The sequence below is a fragment of the Chrysemys picta genome, chromosome 3 (assembly GCF_011386835.1).
Source record: "Chrysemys picta bellii isolate R12L10 chromosome 3, ASM1138683v2, whole genome shotgun sequence".
Lineage (NCBI taxonomy): Eukaryota > Metazoa > Chordata > Testudines > Emydidae > Chrysemys > Chrysemys picta.
Window position 1 is genome coordinate 44042399 of NC_088793.1, and position 17906 is coordinate 44060304.

Here is a 17906-nt window from a genome sequence, read left to right on the forward strand (position 1 = left end):
GGGGAAAGCCTTGGAAACCAGCACTTTTATTGTGGTAAATTAGTTGACTACAGAGGTAAGTATTTAATGTATTCAGGCCTAAAGTTTTATTGTTTTATATCAGTCCCAGTGCTATAAGAGAGAGCCTTATAGTGAGGATGAATTATGTATCTATGCAAGAATAATAACATCTTACATCAAAATTAAACAAATACTACTCGTGAGTAATGGTAGGGATATGGCAGTTCGACCCCTTATTGTTAGGTGCTTGAAAAATACAAAAGTCAGGCAGATAGATTATTCTGTTGTGTGCTCTTTTTCTTCACAGGCATACAGTGTGAAATTCACCCCTGTGCAAAAGAGCTCTCAAAAGTCCTATGCACTACTTTTGTCTTATTTTGAAGATTTGAGTAACATGTAAGTGGTATACTTTGTGTGAACTCTTTGCACAGGGGTGAATTGTACCCTATAACAGCTATATGTCAACTCAAACTAGTTGGTTGTTGTTAGTTTGCATGCACATATGAACAGTACTAGACAGCTTTTTAAATATTTTGTTTACTGGTCTTAAAAAACAACAAGGGGAAAAAAAGTCTTATGCTTCATTTGAAAGGCTGCACTTTAAAAATATCTCTCAAACAACTTTTCATCAGAACTAGTGATATATAGCACCCTTAAAAATTACTTTGCAGGGAACTGGTAATGGAATACAAAGAGCTTTATGTCTAGGTCACAGTTCTTGGTAGCAGTGTTTAAAAGAACAGCACACTCAAGTCTAGTAGCAAAACCTAAAAGGTCTATGTACATTAAGCACGTTTTTAGTTCTTTTCTACAGTTGCAAGTTGCATCAAACAAAATGTTACAGGCAGCTAGTCCATAGCACGTAGTCTGGGTTTTCTTGTTTTTTTGTTATTTAAAACTGTTAAAAGTTTAAATGGTGCAGAGACAGATATTTACAAACCACAGTCAATTTAAAATTTTGCTTTCAGAATTCTATATCCAGAGTATGCCAGTGGAATTATATCAGATTTACACTTATGTAATCCAGAGCATAATTTGGCCCAATGGCTTATTTTCAATTTCATTGAGTTTTATTGTTCATTTTTATTTTAAAGGAAACACATCTTCCATGGATAGAAAAAAAAGCAAATAATTTACCCAACATACCTGCATGATTTCAAAACCCAGTCTGCTATGAAAGAACTTTAAAAATAGTTAAAAGCCTACAAATATTGTACATTAAACACCTGAAAAAACATATTTAAAGAACGTTAAGATTTGACACAAACTGAGATAAGAAAGAAAATGCAGTTAAAAGTGACAGCTTGTCTTGAACAAACTAGTCTTTTGGTTGAACTTTTTTATTATCTGTAGGTATACTTTCTTCCTCAGTGAGTTCAGGGTGGTACATTCACTTTGAATGAATTGGTTTGCTCAGTTTATGTCATAATCTGAACACTATTATGACAGTTTGTTTTATTGTAATATTAATTGGTACAAATTCAACCCCGATATACACTCTAAAATCAATAGAATTATACTGGGGGGGAAATGAGTCTGATTTCTGTAGAGTGTGATATATCACTTGATCAACAACTTACTTTTACAAATAGGTGGCTTTCCTGTCCATTTCATATCTGGTTTACATGTCCGGTGCTCTGATCCACCAGCAAGAAAAAATCCTGGCTGACAGGTATACACCAAAGTGTAACCTAAAGTAGGAAGATCTATCGCTTTCACATCTACATGCGCTGGTGTCTCTGGTTGTCTGCAAGCATGAGCTGAAAGGGGTTTTTAGGATTAGCAAAAGCTGCAGTAAACAGTTGTATACAGTATCTATTTACAGAATTTAGAACAAACACATACCAATCCATCCATTTTCACTTAGCAAAGTTTCTACCATTTAAAAAATGACAAGCCATTTTTATATTTTGAGCAGAAGTAACATTGAGATTTTGTGATTTATTGTTGTGTTGTTGGAAGTTGGAAATAATGACTCCTACTAATATCATCTATTTCTACACAGTACACTGAAGATCCATTATTAAGATGAAGGAGAAAAAGAGTTAAAAGGAAGAAAAGACAAGGCACATGCCATTGCAAATTATTCGGTGATCAGTATTGTATTGTTGTACTGTCATAGCTTTAAGCATCACATAAATTCAGTGTCAGAAACAACCTTGAAAATTACAGTGATTATTGTGCTAAATAAAGTCATTATAAACATCATATGAAATAAAGGTTCCATAGAAAGGTTTTATCATACTTCACTGGGTATAACAGAAATTGTTGCAATAGATGTCTCAATCTTTCTGCTCCATTTGTCCATTTATAACATCTCAAAATTAATCTGAAATGGAATTAGAATCTAAGGTCATTCTAAACCAGTGGTTCTCGACCAGGAGTACATGTATGCCTGCGGGTAAGCAGAGGTCTTCCAGGAAGTACCTTAACTGCTCTATATATTACTCACTGAAATGTAAGTACAATATTTATATTCCAATTGCTTTATTTTATAATTATATGGTAAAAATGAGAGTAAGAAATTTTTCAGTAATAGTGTGCTGTGACACTTTTGTATTTTTATGTTTGATTTTGTAAGCAATTAGTTTTTAAGTAAGGTGAAACTTGGGGGGTACACAAGACAAATCAGACTCCTGAAAAGGTACAGTAGTCTGGAAAAGATGAGAGTCACTGCTCTAAAGTATTATTTTTATTTTAGATCATTGTATTTTATTGGAGCAGTTCACTGATGTACTCCAACCATCACAGAAATCCAAATATATTGATCTTTCAGCTTCCCACTTGGAGCCCAGAAAAACAGTGGAGTGATGAGTCATACTTCACGGCTCACAGAAGACTAGCCGACAAAATGTTCCCTACACTTACAGTGTGCCATATTCTGTTCTGAATGACACCAATATAAACATAAAAAACCTACATTAACTTTAGTAGAGTTATGACACATTTGCTCTGGTGTCACTGAAAGCAGAATTTAGCCCAATAGAGTTGATACAGTGACAGAGAGCACAATGATAAAGGTACCATTTGTCAACAGTCATCACACCATGGCACCTGACACACAGAAATTTACTGTTACATTTAGAATAGTAAACCACTGCAGTAAACTACATAGTATCTGTTGGCAAACTCTGACTTTGAGACAGTGGGGAGTATATTGCATATTATCTACCACATGAGATTAAAAAGTGTATTGATTTATTTCCTTGTCAAAGACTATATTATATGTAAATTTTAAAGAAAAAAAAAGGACTTACGAATGCATTCAGACTGTATACCACTCCAAGTTAAGTTTGCAAGACAAGATCGAGTAGTAGAGCCTTGAATATGATAACCCTTCCTACATCTGAAAAAGACTGTGCTTCCAACCTGCAGGATCAAAAGTAGAATGTAAGAGAAAACAGGAAACCAGCACTTGTAATTAGTTGATAGCATAGTGATATGCTGCTAGGGAGATTTAAAAAAAAATTATTCCATGTATCATCAGTTTGCTAGTTTACAGAGTTAGATTTTTTCCTTATGCAATCAAAGTCTCATCCATGATGGTAAAACTGAATTTATCTGACAATGATAGGTGGAAAAAAGTGGATCAGACTGGACACACAAAAAGGAACCACACTCTATACACTCTCAACTTTCTAGACTACCAATGTGTGACAGAAGCAACTAAAATGTGTGACAAATGACAAAAATGATATCGCTACACATTGCACTATATTTGACTCACCATAACTAGAAAACCTGTTTTTAAAGATTTTTTCTCACTGTATGAATTAATAAGCCAATTGTTTAAAAAGAAAATAGGAAAATTCAAATTCCAACCTGTTCAATGATAAAAGATATCTTGCAGTTGCACCTGCAGTTAAATTCATACAGAAAATTATGGGCATAATTGTTTATGCTACATTTGTGACTATGTACTACCTAAGTTCTGCTTCAGATGCTCAAGAAGCGGAGTGATGATTGACAGGATTGAAAGATGTACTGTGATTAAGTGGGATGAGAAAACAGTAAGGGATGCAATATCTATTAGAAAGAGTAGAACACTAGACTGCAAATGCAGAAGGTGGTTCTAAGCAAAGTGGCCATGAAGGTGAGAAAATACCACTTTCTTTACAATTCTTTTGAGGAAAGGAAACAAAGGATAGGAATTTCATAGATTTATATGTTCTAAGGCCAGGGAATGGCGAACCGCGACCACTGGGATCTACAGGCGGCTGTGCCAATGTAAACAAACGGTCTTGTGGCCCACCAGCAGATTACCCTGATGGGCCTCAGGTTGCCCACCACTGGTCTATCTTCAAGTTCCACGCATTGGATTTTATTATACTTTTGTCTGCCAGACTGAAGAGCCCATTATCAACTTTCTGGTCCCCATGTAGGTACTTACAGTCCTTAATCAAGTCTCCTTTTAACCTTCTCTTTGTCATGCTAAACAGATTAAGCTCCTTGAGTCTATCACTATACAACAGGCTTTCCAATGCTTTAATCATTTTTGTGGCTCTTCTCTGAAACTTCTTCAATTTATCAACATGCTCCTTGAATTGTGGATAACAGAACTACACAGTATTCCAACAGCAGTTGCACCATTGCAAATTCATAACAGAAAGTGTCAATCTGTTCCTACTTGAGATTCCCCTGTTAATATAGCCTTGCATTAGCCATTTTGGCTATAGCATCCCACTGGGATCTCATGTTCTGCTGATTACTTACCAAGACCTCCAGTCTTTTTCAGAGTCACTGTTTCCCAGGATAGCCTAATTCTGTTCCTAGATGTACACATGTACATTTGGCTATATTAAAACACATATTGTTTACTTGCCGGTGACAAATGACAGAATGGAAATGGCAGAAGGAGATTACAGGGAAAAGTCTAGAATAGGTGGATTTGATGGTAGTACTGATAAAAGAGGCCAAGAGGTAAGGAAGTAGGTCAGGACAACTGAGGATGGAGAACTGTCCATTGAGGAAGTGCTTTTGCTGACAGAGGAGATGAGTTGGTGATAGATTTAATGAAGGCGAAAGGAAAGAGATGTAGATTATAATAATATGGATAAATACAAATGGATATTAATATGTAGCATGCTAGTGAATAATATTTAATATAAAATAAAATAATACACTGCCAAGTTATAGCACCTTTCGTCTAAAGATCTCAATGAACACTACAGAGGAATATAAGTATTATCAATGTAAGTGTATATACTGGGAACAGAGGCAAGAGAAGCTAAAGCCAACATTTTCAAATGTTGGTGTCTAACATAAAATCTCTATTCAGACATCTAAAGAGAGGTGGCCTGATGATCCCATGCGCACAGTATCTACAATCCAATTCTCCCTGAAATTGGTCTGAAAATTAGAACACTTTTGTTAAACGTCTAATTACTGGGATGGATTTTCTTGCTTAATTTTTTGCACCCACGTCTGAAAATTTCCATCTCAGTGACACGTCCAAAGACATACAGAGAGAGTGTGGTAGAGTCTAGAACACGAATGCAGCTCTTCTGACTCTTAAGTGCTTTTTGTAAAAATATTGTCAATTATGATACTAGTGAATACCAGTATGAGTTTCACCGTAAATTGGAATTTCATAACAGAAAGTGTCAATCTAGAAGGGATTTAAATAGGTCAAGGGAAAATGGCATGGCTATGCTCAAGCCAATAATAGAGTTATGTATCTTTTTCAATCTTCAGAAGGAATAAAGTAATTTACTCTTCATATTGCTCTGCTGAGAAAGGGTTGGAGGTGTGTATGCATTTGTATAGCAGGGCATGAAATACAGCTAACTGAAAATGCACTCAGATAAGTCAGAGGTGATGCTGGTAGGCACAGATAAACACCTCAAAGAACATCTTTCTCTAATGAGGTCATCTACCCACAGATTGTTAAAAGCTGTTTCCTAGCAGTGGTGTCCTATTGGATACCTCACTGAAACTGGATATTCAAATAATCACAGCTGCAAAATATGTCCCCTTCGATCAGTAGCATCCAAAAAGTGCATTCCATCCTACCAGACTGACCTGACACAGTGATGCAAGCATTTATGATGTCAAGGCTCTATTACTACTAGTAGTTATATCTAGAAATGAAACCCTGAGCAACCTAAGACCAAAATAGGCATTAAGAGTTACCAGTGCTTTCAATAATAAATGAGGAGAGAAACTATATATTCTGGAGAAATCAGTAATTGAGTTGGTGCAATTATGATCTGTATATTAATGGGAACTGGTGACACAGGTGGATGTATGAGATAGAAGGGATGTGATTTGATCAAGACATTCAGAAAGGCTAGAGTTACAGGAGAAGTGCAGGCTAAGAAAGCTCAAGAGATAACTGACTGGAGAGAAATCATATGTCCAAGAGTTGATAGAAATAGACAGGGAACTAATTTAGGGACAGCAGAGATTAACTGAAAGACCGTTACTGTATTCACTATAGTAAACATATTCCAAAGTAAAATTTCACTATTTATCTCCGATTGAATCCTAAATAATTTTCATCAGTCCGAACGTTGAATGACAATGACCCATTATGGCAGTTATGTACTTTTGTTATATTTTCTCAATTTCTTTCGAGACAGATGCTTAATAAACTAATATTTCATGCTGAATTAAGGCATTATAAGGATGACACTCATCAAAGAGAATTTTGATCATCATGCAGACTAACTTGAACTTCTATATTTGTGCATGGAATTCAATATGATTTCATAATTGAATTAATCTACTTGATGACATGTGTCAGGAATTGAACAAAGCCCTGAGAAGTCAATGGGACTTCTTCCAGTGACTTGAATGGCCTTTTGATCAGGAACTTAGTATATCAGCGATTTACTCACAGTTTGTTAAAGTATGTAATGGCTACTGGTATAGAACAAAACAATTTAATCTGAGGGGGAAAAAATCAAATAACCTTGTAGGCATATAGCTAAAACACTGCATGTGCAATATAATTATTTTCCATGCAAAGGTCTATAACATGCCATTAATTTTTAAGCAAAACTCACTTATTTCAGTGGGGAATTCTACTAAAAACTTATGACATGATATATTCTAAAGACTGTGGGTTCTTTCCTAAAACTCCGTATTAAAACAATAATTGAAGATGAAGCCTGAGGTTTTAGTAAAAAGAAATTTGAAAGTGATAAACATTATTTTAAACATTTAAAGCTAAAATAATTTAACATACATTAATATTAAATGCATTCCAATTTCAGTAAATTAGTAAATAAAAAGGCTTCTTACCTCATAACCCCTAGAATTGTTCTGTATTCCATAAGGTGGAGTACCAGGATCTGTGCAAGTGTTATGGGCTGGATCTAAATTTTAAAATGGAAAACACAGGAGATGTTATTACAGTTTACATTTTCAAAGATAAATTAAATCCACACAACATTACAGTTCCCCCCCCCCCTTTCAATATGTTTACAAGTAATTCATGATGACAGTTTTGGCAGCATAGAGATTTCAGTACTGGAATTTTTTTTATATAACTGACCCCTTTGACTCTTGTGGGATACACAGCATATTGTGTCAGCCAAAAGCATTATGCATAATGCAGATGTAACATTGAGAGGAATCTTTCCCTCCTAGTGTTCTTTTCCTAGGAACCACAGAGTTGTAAAACCATATTTCTGAAAACCAACACTGTTTTCCCTTAGGAAACTAAGCATAAAATTATTTGCCAGAAACTCTTTTTTGTGATCATGAAACCACGTGCTTTAAAAGAGGTCCAGAAACTCAGCTATGGTTGAAGAGTTAACAGTACATGTCAGAAAAGGTGTGGATGTCTAGTTCCCCTAAATCCTGTGCTGGCTGGACACTTGTCTGGTTACACCAGCTGCCATCACTCCCTAGAGATGGACATGACAGTTTAGGAAGATTATCGGGATGCCCGGTCATGCCTTTTAGGTGGACAGAATGGAAGATGGGTAGCATAGGAGCTGATAGGATGGCTGTTAGCCACCAGAAACTCCCCTATATTGGGATGATTATCCCATGGTTGGCTATTCTGGTTTTGTCCTGGCACTGAAATATAAAGCGATCACATTGCAGTTCAGGATTTGGGCCTACATTTCATCTGTAACAATTTCCAGTGCTCTGTAATCATAATCCTATAATCCAGTGGTGATATATATCATTTCTTTCTAACCTGATTTCCAATACTAGTCAGTTACTTTCATCATCCTATCATTAGAATATATAATGCACTAATTTATAAAGGAAATCTTGAAGGCTTCAGAACTCAGATAGATGGGAACCTAACACATGACATTTTAAAAAACATGTAGTACTTGAACAATCAAGGGACTTTTAACTTCATCACCCGTTAGACTGGACAGCTGCTAATGGAAAAATGAAACAGATCAGTCTTTTTTTAAAGTGCATCACCAACAGAAACCAACCTCTTGAAAAAAAAATAGAATTAGATAGCCCATAGCTATTATAACAAAATAAGCAGTGTCAAGAAGTGGTAAACATTGCCATCTTTGGGGAAATTTGTGCCTGTAGGAGATTATTTTTGTTATAATTTTTTTTCAAACATCTGATTTTACAGGTAAAAATCACCTTTACATTACTGACACCTTTCTTCTTCCCACAATGATATTTTCAAAGACTGCAGAAGCTCTAATATAAATGTTTTGTTATTATAATAGTAGAAAAGCCATGATGCGACTGAGGGTGTAAAATTTGGACTTTTTGAGGTAAAGCAGATCTTTTTGATGAAAGATATTCAATGTTTTTATATATCACTGTAGAAAATATAAAATTTACAGGAAGTTGACTCCCAGCCATTTGCAAGGCTTATGCCTTCATATTAAGGCTCATATATAATTTTCCTATAACTCACGTTCTTCACTGCTGAATGCAGATGTGACACACTCATATTGCCGACAGCAGCGGAGTACTAGACATGGTCTGGATTAAGGACATTTGAATTTATTCAGAGTACACATCTGAATTTAGTGCTAATGACTCCTCATTAGCTGACTAGAGAAGGGTGTTTTCAATAAGCTTTCTTGCCCTCAATCTTACCCAATGTCCATAGAATCATAGAATATCAGAGTTGGAAGGGACCTCAAGAGGTCATCTAGTCCAACCCCCTGCTCAAAGCAGGACCAATTCCCAGCTAAATCATCCCAGCCAAGGCTTTGTCAAGCCGGGCCTTAAAAATCTCCAAGTAAGGAGACTCCACCACCTCCCTAGGTAACGCATTCCAGTGTTTCACCACCCTCCTAGTGAAATAGTTTTTCCTGATATCCAACCTGGACCTCCCCCACTGCAACTTGAGACCATTGCTCCTTGTTCTGTCGTCTGCCACCACTGAGAACAGCCGAGCTCCATCTTCTTTGGAACCCCCCCTTCAGGTAGTTGAAGGCTGCTATCAAATCCCCCCTCATTCTTCTCTTCTGGAGACTAAACAATCCCAGTTCCCTCAGCCTCTCCTCATAAGTCATGTGCTCCAGACCCCTAATCATTTTTGTTGCCCTCCGCTGGACTCTTTCCAATTTTTCCACATCCTTCTTGTAGTGTGGGGCCCAAAACTGGACACAGGATTCCAGATGAGGCCTCACCAGTGTCGAATAAAGGGGAACGATCACGTTCCTCGATCTGCTGGCAATGCCCCTACTTATACAGCCCAAAATGCCGTTAGCCTTCTTGGCAACAAGAGCACACTGTTGACTCATATCCAGCTTCTCGTCCACTGTGACCCCTACGTCCTTTTCTGCAGAACTGCTACCTAGCCATTCGGTCCCTAGTCTGTAGCAGTGCATGGGATTCTTCCGTCCTAAGTGCAGGACTCTGCACTTGTCCTTGTTGAACCTCATCAGGTTTTTTTCGGCCCAATCCTCTAATTTGTCTAGGTCCCTCTGTATCCGATCCCTACCCTCTAGTGTATCTACTATGCCTCCTAGTTTAGTGTCATCTGCAAACTTGCTGAGAGTGCAGTCCACACCATCCTCCAGATCATTAATAAAGATATTAAACAAAACCGGTCCACAATGTAACCACTTGAAATGAGCCAATCCCTTCTGCCTAAAGGAAAACCATCACTGTGATCATTTAATTCTAAATTTGAGTATGTTTGTTTAGAAAACAACAGAGACATCTCTTCATCCTCTCACCAAAATCACAGAAAAAAAATCTCTATTTGCATTGGGCCAAATCCTGAAGTCAGTGGGAGATTTGATCTTGCCCTGCAAGCTCACAAGTCTCACTGCAATCAATAGGAGGCTGAGAGCACTCAGAAGATTACAGAAAGTACTCAGAATCTCAAAAGAGCAAGCCCATCCAGTGTTAGATACATGTGATCTTTTAATCTATGTAGTTTGATAAACCAATTTCACAAATCCCAACCGAACATTTTGATTTGGGGCTTGATCTTGATCATGATAACAGATTATCTACAATACTCTGACTAATAAACAGCAGAGATGATGGAAATTATTACCAATACATGTTGGTTGAATTCCACTCCAAACACTATCTGCTTGACAGACTCGTCTTGAAGATCCTATCAGTATAAAAGGGGGTCGGCACTGAAAGGAGACTTCAGATCTGTAAGTGAAACTTTTCCCATTAAGACGCCCCTCAGCTGGAGTACCAGGATCTCCACAAAATGCAGCTATTGAAGAAAAAGAAAGCAAAAAAGGTATTTGAAGAACTGAACATACTGGTTTAATGTTTAAAAGTGGCATTCACTTCTGAAGGCACAAGCGAGCAGACACTAGTAATTGCTAAATTTGAGTGCAAGCGTTCTACCATGTGATTATGCTCACAGATCAGATTTACAGATGTACAAATGATAACATTTGTGCTCACAACTATTTCCCCCCATTGCTAGTAACTGCAGGCACAAGACTGCCCTCACAAAATAGGCCCCTTTATTTAGGTGCCTGAATATGGATGTAGATGACTAGCTTTAGATACCAAATCTGAAAATACCACCATCATCTTATTCTCAAAGTAGCCCAATTTTAGCATTTAATGGTGATCAGACACTAGTCAAGAGTTCAGGTTGTGGGAATGTAGAAAAATGGACAGAATTTGGAGAGGAAACATGAGCAGGATTTAAAGATGGTTTCTCAGTTGGGGGAGTGGGAAGAGAGAGAGAGAGAGAGACAGAAAGGGACAGAGAGGAAGCAAAAAATATACTAAGACTATGAGCTTAAGGATTGGGGAGCTTAAAGATGAACCTGGCAATGGTAACAGAAAAGGAAGAAAAAAAGATTTAGGATTAGACGGCTAAGGAGTTCATTTTAGCTATGTTGGTCTTCAGTTGGTAGCAGGACATCGAGTAAAGTTGACAGAAAGAGAGCTAGAGATATCAATCCGAATAGAGGGTGAGAGATCATGGTAGAAATGCGAATCTCTGTGTAGCAAGCAGAGAGCTGATAAAGAGGTTGTTCAGGGATGAAGGTCTTGAATAGCCACAGTGGTCAGGGACTTCTATTTTACATTTTATCTGAAAAAAAATTGCACACCCAGCAGTATGCTGCTCCAGTGCTTCCATCCTCTGGCACTGATTCAGTACTGAGTCAGGGAAGAACTTCATTTGACAAATAAATAGCACCACCTAATTTCAGTTCCCAGGGTTGGTTGGTTTGTTTGTGTTTAGAAAGTTCATGTCCCATTCTGAATGAGTCTGACCCTATTTAGCTTGTGAGAAATGAGGCGATCAGAGCTTGAGGTGGTTCAGCCACACACCATTATCTTCATACTTACGGAGACATTGTGGGACATCTCCCCTCCATACACCTCGTCCTTCACATGAAAGAATAGCTGCATTGGATAACTGATAGCCCTCTGCACAATTGTAACTTATACTGGACCCCCAACGGTAATCTGATCCTTCCACTTTTCCATGGAGCACTTGAGGAGGTGGGCCACATGTGATAGCTATTGAAACAAAGAGAGAATTTACAGATTTTATAGGATTTATACTAAATGTAATATTGTAGCTAGTCATGTTTCTGTAATCAAAACTTACTGGGAAGAGTTTTGCCCCAAGAGAGAATGCACATTTTGACTTTTCCATAGTACCCACAAATTAAATATACACATGTGCATGTTAAATTTTATCAGCTCTGAGAGTTACATAGTAGGGAGATAAACAGCAAAACAAACAACATACATGATCAATCAATAAAAAGTTAAAATATAAATAATTGTCTGTTACTATTAAAATTTTAGACCATTTTTTCACCATTACTCTGTTTTGGGACAATAACTAAGGGAAAAATCTTAAGGACCTTTCTCTGATTTTACTCATACAAGATCCCTTTTTCTAAGTCATTTAAGGCTTTAGTCACTTAACCAATATTGACTTTACTGGTAATTATGTTGCTAAATCAGTATTCAACTCTTAAAATATACGGGCTATGTGGGACCCCCAATGTTTTCCAGAGGATGTTAGAATTGATGGAAACTAAAAAAAAAAAAAAAACCCACCTCTATTTTTAAAGAAAATTTTATTTCAAAATATTGCTTCCTTCCACACATTATGCAAATATAAAGTGATTCAGCTAGTGGCTTCAACACCATTATAAATAAAAATGTGGTCAGTCAATCACATAAGCTAACATTTATTAGGACAACACCCATTTTTTTCATGTTCTCTGTGTATATATATCTTTCAACTGTATTTTCCACTGCATGCATCTGATAAAGCGGGTTTTTAGCCCACGAAAGCTTATGCCCAAATAAATTTGTTAGTCTCTAAGGTGCCACAAGTACTCCTCGTTCTTTTTGCTGATACAGACTAACAGGGCTACCACTCTGAAACCCATTTTATTATTAATGAGATCTTGTGCTGTACTTCTAAGAGGTGCAGCACAGAATTTGGAGCTCATGTCCTGCCACCCGATTCTGAGCTGCATCAGGGCTGGAGATGTTCCTGACACAACTTAAACAGGCCTGGGAGCCTAAGTTATGGCAGCCTCCCCAGGCTGTCCTATGGACTGCAGTGGTGACCCAGAATCTGCACAGTACTGCATGCTATGATCCCTGACATACCTCTCCCACCTCCAGCAATGTCCTTGTCATGCCCCTTACACCAGTGTTTGCAATAAGGTCCTCAGAAGGCAGCCTTTCAGCTGTCTTCCACAGTACCTGTTCTGGGAGAATCCTTTTATATAGGGCATAAATAACTACATCATTAAAATCTCTTATCTGACTGTCTCAGCAGTATATTAATGGTTTGCATCTTATCTATCTTAAAAGTGGTTGTGCAAATTGTTCCCCTTTATAATTAATAATAAAAAATATTAATATTATATACAATATCAGAACAGCCATAAACTACTTAAATTACAAAACATACCTTTGCAGACTGGTTTACTCTGGTTCCAAGTGCTGTCTTTCATACAACGTATAGTGGATGAACTGACAGGCTCCATCAAATACCCTGGGCTGCACTGATAACTTACTGTCTTATTAAAGATAAAATCAGTTCCAAACTGCATACCATTTGCTATTCCACCTGGATCTCCACAGCTGATTACTAGTGAAGAAAGATAATCTTACTTCAACAACTATATATATAAAACTTTACACATGGACACATTTGCTCATACACACAATGTCCCTTTATTAGCATACACAAGCAGCAAAGCGACTATGATCCAGCTATTTTATCTGAAAACATTAAAAGGTAAACAAACATTTTTATTTTATTTTAAGACGTACTAAATATCCTGGGACAAATTCTTCACTCAGCAAAACTTATGTAAATGTAATGTAATGAAACTCCATTTGAGTCAATAGAGTTGCTCTGCATTTACAACAGTATAACTGAGGTCAGAATCTGGACCTTGTTTCTATTGTTTAGTGGAAAAAAACACATATGACTGTGAGCAAGTAGGCCTAGAAGGAAGTCTTCATGGGGTTCCGTAAAAGTTTGTATTAATAAGTTAAGAACCTGGACCTTCTCCCATTTATATCAATGAGAATTTTGATTATCTTCAACAGGAATTGAATCAAGGCCTTAAAGTTGTTGCTGTTTTGTGCCACACATTATATTCTCCTCTTTGAGATTCACAGAACTCCTGTCTCCTTATCAGTCTGACCATCAAAAAGGGATCAGATTTTCAAAAGAGCTTAAGTGACTTAGGAACACAGGTCCCATTTAGGCTCTTTTGAAAACTCCTGCAGTGCTGAAATTCTGCCAGGACTTTCACATGTATAAGCACACTGAAATCAGTGGAGCTGCAGAGGATGGAGGTGAAGGCAGAATTTAGCTCTACTTTCTGTCCCTAAGGCTTTCTGTGATTCTTGGTTCTCCATATTATGCTGCAGAACACTATTAAAGGCCCAAAACACTATGGAACAAATCCAGAAAACTTCTGGACACCTAATCAGCCCCTGCAGTTCCCACTGACGGATCAGAATACACAAGCTGCTGAATGCTTTTCACTGTAATTGACTTCATTGGGCATGAAAAGAACTCAACACCTCACAGAGTATGCTCAGCACCTTGCAAAATTGACCTCAAAGACAGTGGGAGTTACAAGTATTCAGCACACGTCAAAATTTGTACCAATCAATTTAATATTTAATATATATTTCTATGTATTGTATATTTCTATTAACAGTATACAACATTTATGTTAAAGTGTACAATATATACAAACATAATTGATTTTAATTGTTTTCACTCTACTGTTCACTCCATCCTGACTGTTTTGCAGGCTCTCTCTCAAAGAAAGATGTCCATAAATCTGCTGTTTCAATTTACTTCACAATAGTTCTCTAGAAGTAATTTTCCAGCATGTCTTTATAAATGATCAGGAAAAAACAATATTTCTTTAGATACAAACCCTGTGAAATAAAGATCTGGGCCAGTATTCCCTTGACAATTGTTCTTAAAAATTATTTCACTAGTGTTGCTTTAAGATTTATAGTAAATACAGTACTTGTGGTTTAAAGTTCTCTTAGGATTTAATCAAATATAATCTGTTTTGGATAGTCAAATGAATTCATTCTGAAATTTTCCTGTGACTTGACTAATAGATAAAAATGTTAACCCAAAGCAATTTTCACTAGTGTCATATAGGATATTTCACTGCCTCTATCTGTTACTTTCTTCTGAAGAATTTTGTAGCTAACTCTTCCCTCTTGTGATCCCCACAAACACTGTAAATCCCAAATCTGAACTATGTCCAGCACAAGTTGTAGAAATAAAATTAGAATATAAAGGCTAATTTTTCAGAGCAATTTTTACTCCAACTACATGTTCCTAAGTTTATAGAAAATCTTGAATAAGCAACATAAGGAGATAAAAAATGGCGATGTTTCACAATATAATACTGAAATAATCAAACATGAAATAAGCCAAGCTATCTAAACAATATGCATTTTTGCTATTGTGAGGAGTAATATTTAAATTAGCATGTATTGGAATGAAAGCAGTTTTCTGTATTTAAGCTACATGGAACATTTTCTAACTTCTATAACATAATAGAGCTATAGAAAGGTTCATATATTCATAGTTTAAGGCCAGAGGGGATTTTCTGTATATCACAGGCCATTAAATTTTACCTACTTACCCTGTATTGAGACGAATACTGTGTTTGACTAAAGCAGCATATCTTAGATACTAAGAGTTTTCTACTGTTCTACCTTGTAGAGCTACTTTTTGGAAGCAATCTTAACAAAAAATGAAAAAAAGTCCAACATTTATTAATGAATGTGCATGCATGTTACCCTCTGAGAAGTGTGCTTATTCCAGAGAAAGAGATAATGGTTTACCAAGTTAATAACATCCTACTGTCTTTTAATCCTATTGTGACAAAAAGTCAGTTATTTACCTGTGCAGTCTGGAGCAGTGCCAGTCCATGTCCCATTGGCTGTACAATGTCGAGTAGTTAGCCCTGAAGTCTTGTAACCTTCCCAACAAGCATAGATGACTGAGCTCGAGAACATTATCCCATCACTGTATATTACCATGCCATTGGCTGGGGTGCCAGGATTTCCACAAGATACAGCTATCAAGAAAAATAAGAAAGTCAATGTATCCATTATAAATGACTTGTATGAAAAGTGTAAGACAATGCATTTTAATAGCTTACAATTATTCTAAAAGCTGAGCATTTAATATAGAAGGGGCTAAAATCTATTTTTTTTCCTTTCAGGCTTACACCATCGTTTTATTTGATTAGTTACGGATCGTAAATGTAAGTGAACAGATTTATCTCTCTTACAGCACATGTTCAAAAAGTTATTGTACAAGAAATGAAAATAAAATGAAAGAGAATCCAAATTACTTGAATTCTTGCCTACTGTATCTCTATTCGTATATGTCTGTGTTTGATGCCAGTTTGGCAGAAGGAGAAGGAAACATTTCTGTGGCAGGGGATATGTAGCTGGGGAAATGGATTAGTGGACAGAAAACAGGTGAAGTGATCAAAGTGATATGATACATTAATTATATTTCTGAAATTTAGCATATATGGTGTTCATAAAATTGTTCTTGGCTGGGGAAAGAAATGAGGAAGATGGACAGCTCAAGACTGGCCTGTGATCCAGCCTTTTGATGTACAAGATACCTGGGTCAAAGACAAAAATTTCCCTGAGCAGAGGAAGCAAATTCCTCAGGATTCCTCCACAGAACCACAATTTTAAAGAACTAAGATCAGAAAAAACATTTCTGCTAGACTAACTTGCTAGTTAGGGCAGGGCCCTGCTGAGTAGCTGAGTTCTCCTGCATACATACTGTCCCCAAACTCCTCCTGGAAGCTCCATCTATTATATCAGGATAAAGTACTGATTTCACCCCAGATCCCTAAGTAGCCCTCTCAAGGATAGAGCTCACAACCCTAGGTTTAGCAGGCTAATGCTCACACCACTAAGCTATCCCTCCAACTAACCAGCCAACAGCCAGCTAAGGTCAGGGAAGAAGTTTAGGGAGCTGAGATTCCCAAGTTTAGCGTCCATTCTCTTTATTAGAAATTACATTGTTTTACAACTCTGTGACCACAACTCCACAGACAGGGATGAGTCATGGGCAACCTGGTTTGAGCTAGTCTTAGGCAATCCACAACCAACTAAAATGATGCTGAACATGATTTTTTGCTGTGTACGGTGACTACAGTGTGCTGCTCAGCATCATGTTAGTTAATATGACTCTTCAATATCGTGTTGTAATTTGATATAATTTTCTAATTAAGACAAGCCCTCAAAGTTGCTGTGATCTCTTGATAACAGGGTAGAGACTCTGCCTGTTCACAGTGTCTTAAAACTTTAAAGCTCCACCACCCTGTAGCTACTGGTCAGAAGAAGGAACTTCCTATTCCTTCCTTTTTTCTAGAGTTTCCTGACTGTTGTTCTATGGCACAGGGTCTTCACTATTCTAGTCCAAAGTAATGCTGAACTTAAATTTTAGTTTGAAGAAGCCAATCCTTGTAAAGCTTTCTTACATTCTTCTGGTCTCTTAGCTCCTTCACTTATATATACAAATATACAAAGCCAGAATATATTAGAATGGGAATTCTGGATCTTTTGTCATGAATATCCATAAATGTGTGCAAATACACTGGTTCACATTTATATAAATAAAAGTTCCTCCTCCAAACATTACTGTTGACTGACTGAATGCTTGTCAAAACCTGAGCCAAAGGGGGCATTGACATGGTGGTACTGTATTTTGTAAATATGTTTTCAACCATGTTTTCCTAGTTTTTTCACAGCTCTGATCAACTAAATTCTACCTTAAGGAATAAAGATGCCACACCTAATGGAGTGGTAGCTGGTGACAGAAATTGATCCAACTATGCTATATCATCCAACAAGTGTTCAATAAATATTTCTGTTATGTATTTGGGCGGGGGAGCGACATAGATATAATCTCATCATATGATGAGGATAACAATCTTTCCATTCCACTAATATCTCTGGAAGATGTTAAA

The 17906-nt window shown here is 36.9% G+C and overlaps 1 protein-coding gene across 5 annotated transcripts in view; it reads right to left on the reverse strand.

Moving 5' to 3' along the window:
- The window catches only part of CSMD1 (CUB and Sushi multiple domains 1), a 1932406-nt gene that overhangs the window by 24518 nt on the left and 1889982 nt on the right, over positions 1 to 17906 (reverse strand). For all 5 annotated transcript variants that reach the window (XM_008163737.4, XM_005289701.5, XM_065587776.1 and 2 more), the window contains 7 exons: positions 15810 to 15986; positions 13325 to 13504; positions 11728 to 11901; positions 10454 to 10627; positions 7246 to 7319; positions 3258 to 3369; positions 1581 to 1760 (listed from right to left, as the gene is read on the reverse strand). In XM_008163737.4, the coding sequence (XP_008161959.2) occupies positions 1581 to 1760; positions 3258 to 3369; positions 7246 to 7319; positions 10454 to 10627; positions 11728 to 11901; positions 13325 to 13504; positions 15810 to 15986 (1071 nt within the window). The remainder of the gene's footprint in view (positions 1 to 1580; positions 1761 to 3257; positions 3370 to 7245; positions 7320 to 10453; positions 10628 to 11727; positions 11902 to 13324; positions 13505 to 15809; positions 15987 to 17906) is intronic.